This window comes from Lithobates pipiens, unplaced genomic scaffold (assembly GCF_037356315.1).
Source record: "Lithobates pipiens isolate NorthernLeopardFrog02 unplaced genomic scaffold, aLitPip1_a1.2 Scaffold_18, whole genome shotgun sequence".
NCBI lineage: Eukaryota > Metazoa > Chordata > Amphibia > Anura > Ranidae > Lithobates > Lithobates pipiens.
Window position 1 is genome coordinate 589,806,944 of NW_027507758.1, and position 2,694 is coordinate 589,809,637.

The following is a 2,694-nucleotide window of genomic DNA, read 5'->3' on the forward strand; positions in this document are numbered from 1 at the left end:
GCCAACAATTTATTACATCCCTGAATCATCCAACGAGACTTGACCTCTTTAAACTCACTGCCCCCACTGACAGGCCTTCAAATTCCCCACAACCATGGAACTTGCAGCAAATAAAACCTCAATCTGCTGAACACTGAAAGAAGCACCAGGAACTAAGCGACACCAAGTGCCAATAACCCCTTTCCCTGATAATCCACAAGAAATGGTGAGAGGACAAGGAATCAAGACTCATTAACCCCACTACTCGATGCCCCTCCCAAACCTTGGAATACTAAAGAGAACATTGTACTGTGCCACATATTCAGCCTCATGGGTAAATTACTCTCCCTCCCACCACCTTCCCTTGCTCCACTTACTCTCCTCACTTCCCTCCGCCATGCCTCTACTCTTACCCTTATCCGTGCTATCTTCCACTAGAGTGGGACAGTACCACCTGCGATAGTAAGTGTACCTAATACATGATTGTAAATATTTGTTTTTGATCAAACCAAATGCCTTGATCCACAGCTTGAACTGTAGTGTTATGTTTGCATTTATTTCATTGTATGTCTGAATCTATGTTCATTCTATTCATATTTATTGTTCTCACCAGAGTTAGTGCTCAAACAGGAAGGTCTTAAGGGAGGCTGCTGTATATGTTAGGCTTTATCTTACCAGCCTCCTCATGGCTCTCTTAACGTCTTTATTCCTCAGGCTATATATCAAGGGGTTAAGCATTGGGGTGATCACCGTGTAAAATACTGCCACCCCATTTGTCCGTGTCCTCTGCTCTTCTCTAACGTACATAAACATGGCTGACCCATAGAAAATGACCACCACTACCAGGTGTGAAACACAGGTGGAAAAGGTTTTGTACTTGCCAGAGTGAGTTCTAATAATAGTGGCAATGATTCGAAAATAGAAAAAAAGGATTAGTGAAAGTGGGATGAAGGCCAAGATGACCGTGCCCACCAGTTTTACAATATTGTTTGATGAGACGTCACTGCAAGAGAGCTGTAAAAGCAGTGGTGTCTCACAGAAAAAATGGTTGATGGTGTTAGGACCACAGAATGTTAAGCGGAATACAAAATACAAATCAATGGATGCTAGGATGCAACCAGTCAGCCATGCCATGCTGATCATCCACAAACAGACCGTTGTGTTCATGATCATATTGTAACGTAGAGGGTTGCAGATTGCAACATAGCGATCATAGGCCATCAAAGCCAGAAGCAGACACTCAGTTTCCCCCATGAGCAGGTAAAAAAAGACCTGGGTGGTACAGCCAATAAATGAAATCCTCTTCTTCGGTGCAAAAAAGTTAACCAACATTTTTGGTACAATGACTGAGGTATAGCAAATGTCCAAAAATGACAAATTAGCCAAGAAAAAATACATAGAGATGTGCAAGCGCTTGTCAGTCTTCACAGCCACTATGAGAAGAAGATTCCCAATCAGTGTGGACATATAGATTGCCAGGAAAATGGGGAATAACAAAACTTGTACTAGTGGGTCGGTCGAGAGCCCCAGAAGAATGAATTCGGTGACAGCACTTTGGTTCCCAACATGCATTCTAACTAATCCAAAATTGTGATTGAGGAATATTTTTGTTTTATACAAATAAAAAAAATTAAATTAGATATATGATGGAAAGACTGTGATAATTCACATATAATATACAGTATTATAGAATATTGTCAGATTGTAAACCTTTTATTGGTTCAGTGCATAGATACAGTGCCTTGCGAAAGTATTCGGCCCCCTTGAACTTTTCAACCTTTTGCCACATTTCAGGCTTCAAACATAAAGATATAAAATTTTAATTTTTTGTGAAGAATCACCAAGTGGGACACAATTGTGAAGTGGAACGAAATCTATTGGATATTTTAAACTTTTTTAGCAAATAAAAAACTGAAAAGTGGTGCTTGCAAAATTATTCGGCCCCTTTACTTTCAGTGCAGCAAACTCACTCCAGAAGTTCAGCGAGGATCTTTGAATGATCCAATGTTGTCCTAAATGACTGATGGTGATAAATAGAATACACCTGTGTGTAATCAACTCTCTGTATAAATGCTCCTGCTCTGTGATAGTCTCAGGGTTCTGTTGAAAGCGCAGAGAGCATCATGAAGACCAAGGAACACACCAGGCAGGTCCGTAATACTGTTGTGGAGAAGTTTAAAGCCGGATTTGGATACAAAAAGATTTCCCAAGCTTTAAACATCCCAAGGAGCACTGTGCAAGCGATCATTTTGAAATGGAAGGAGTATCAGACCACTGCAAATCTACCAAGACCTGGCCGTCCCTCTAAACTTTCAGCTCAGACAAGGAGAAGACTGATCAGAGATGCAGCCAAGAGGCCCATGATCACTCTGGATGAACTGCAGAGAACTACAGCTGAGGTGGGAGAGTCTGTCCATAGGACAACAATCAGTCGTACACTGCACAAATCTGGCCTTTATGGAAAAGTGGCAAGAAGAAAGCCATTTCTCAAAGATATCCATAAAAAGTCTTGTCTAAAGTTTGCCACAAGCCACCTGGGAGACACACCAAACATGTGGAAGAAGGTGCTCTGGTCAGATGAAACCAAAATCAAACTTTTTGCCCACAATGCAAAACTATATGTTTGGCGTAAAAGCAACACAGCTCATCACCCTCAACACACCACCCCCACTGTCAAACATGGTGGTGGCAGCATCATGGTTTGGGCCTGCTTTT

General features: G+C 41.6%; 1 protein-coding gene across 1 annotated transcript; it reads right to left on the reverse strand.

Moving 5' to 3' along the window:
• Positions 1-294: 294 nt before the first annotated feature.
• On the reverse strand, positions 295-1,551 carry LOC143990323 (olfactory receptor 2D3-like). Its single transcript, XM_077490372.1, has one exon. It carries the CDS (start codon positions 1,549-1,551, stop codon positions 646-648), a length of 906 nt encoding a protein of 301 aa, XP_077346498.1. The 3' UTR covers positions 295-645.
• Between the last annotated feature and the right edge of the window lie 1,143 nt (positions 1,552-2,694).

Bases quoted from the DNA above. Each gene is read 5' to 3' on its own strand.
- LOC143990323 (XM_077490372.1), bottom strand. From the start codon at position 1,551: ATGCATGTTGGGAACCAAAGTGCTGTCACCGAATTCATTCTTCTGGGG.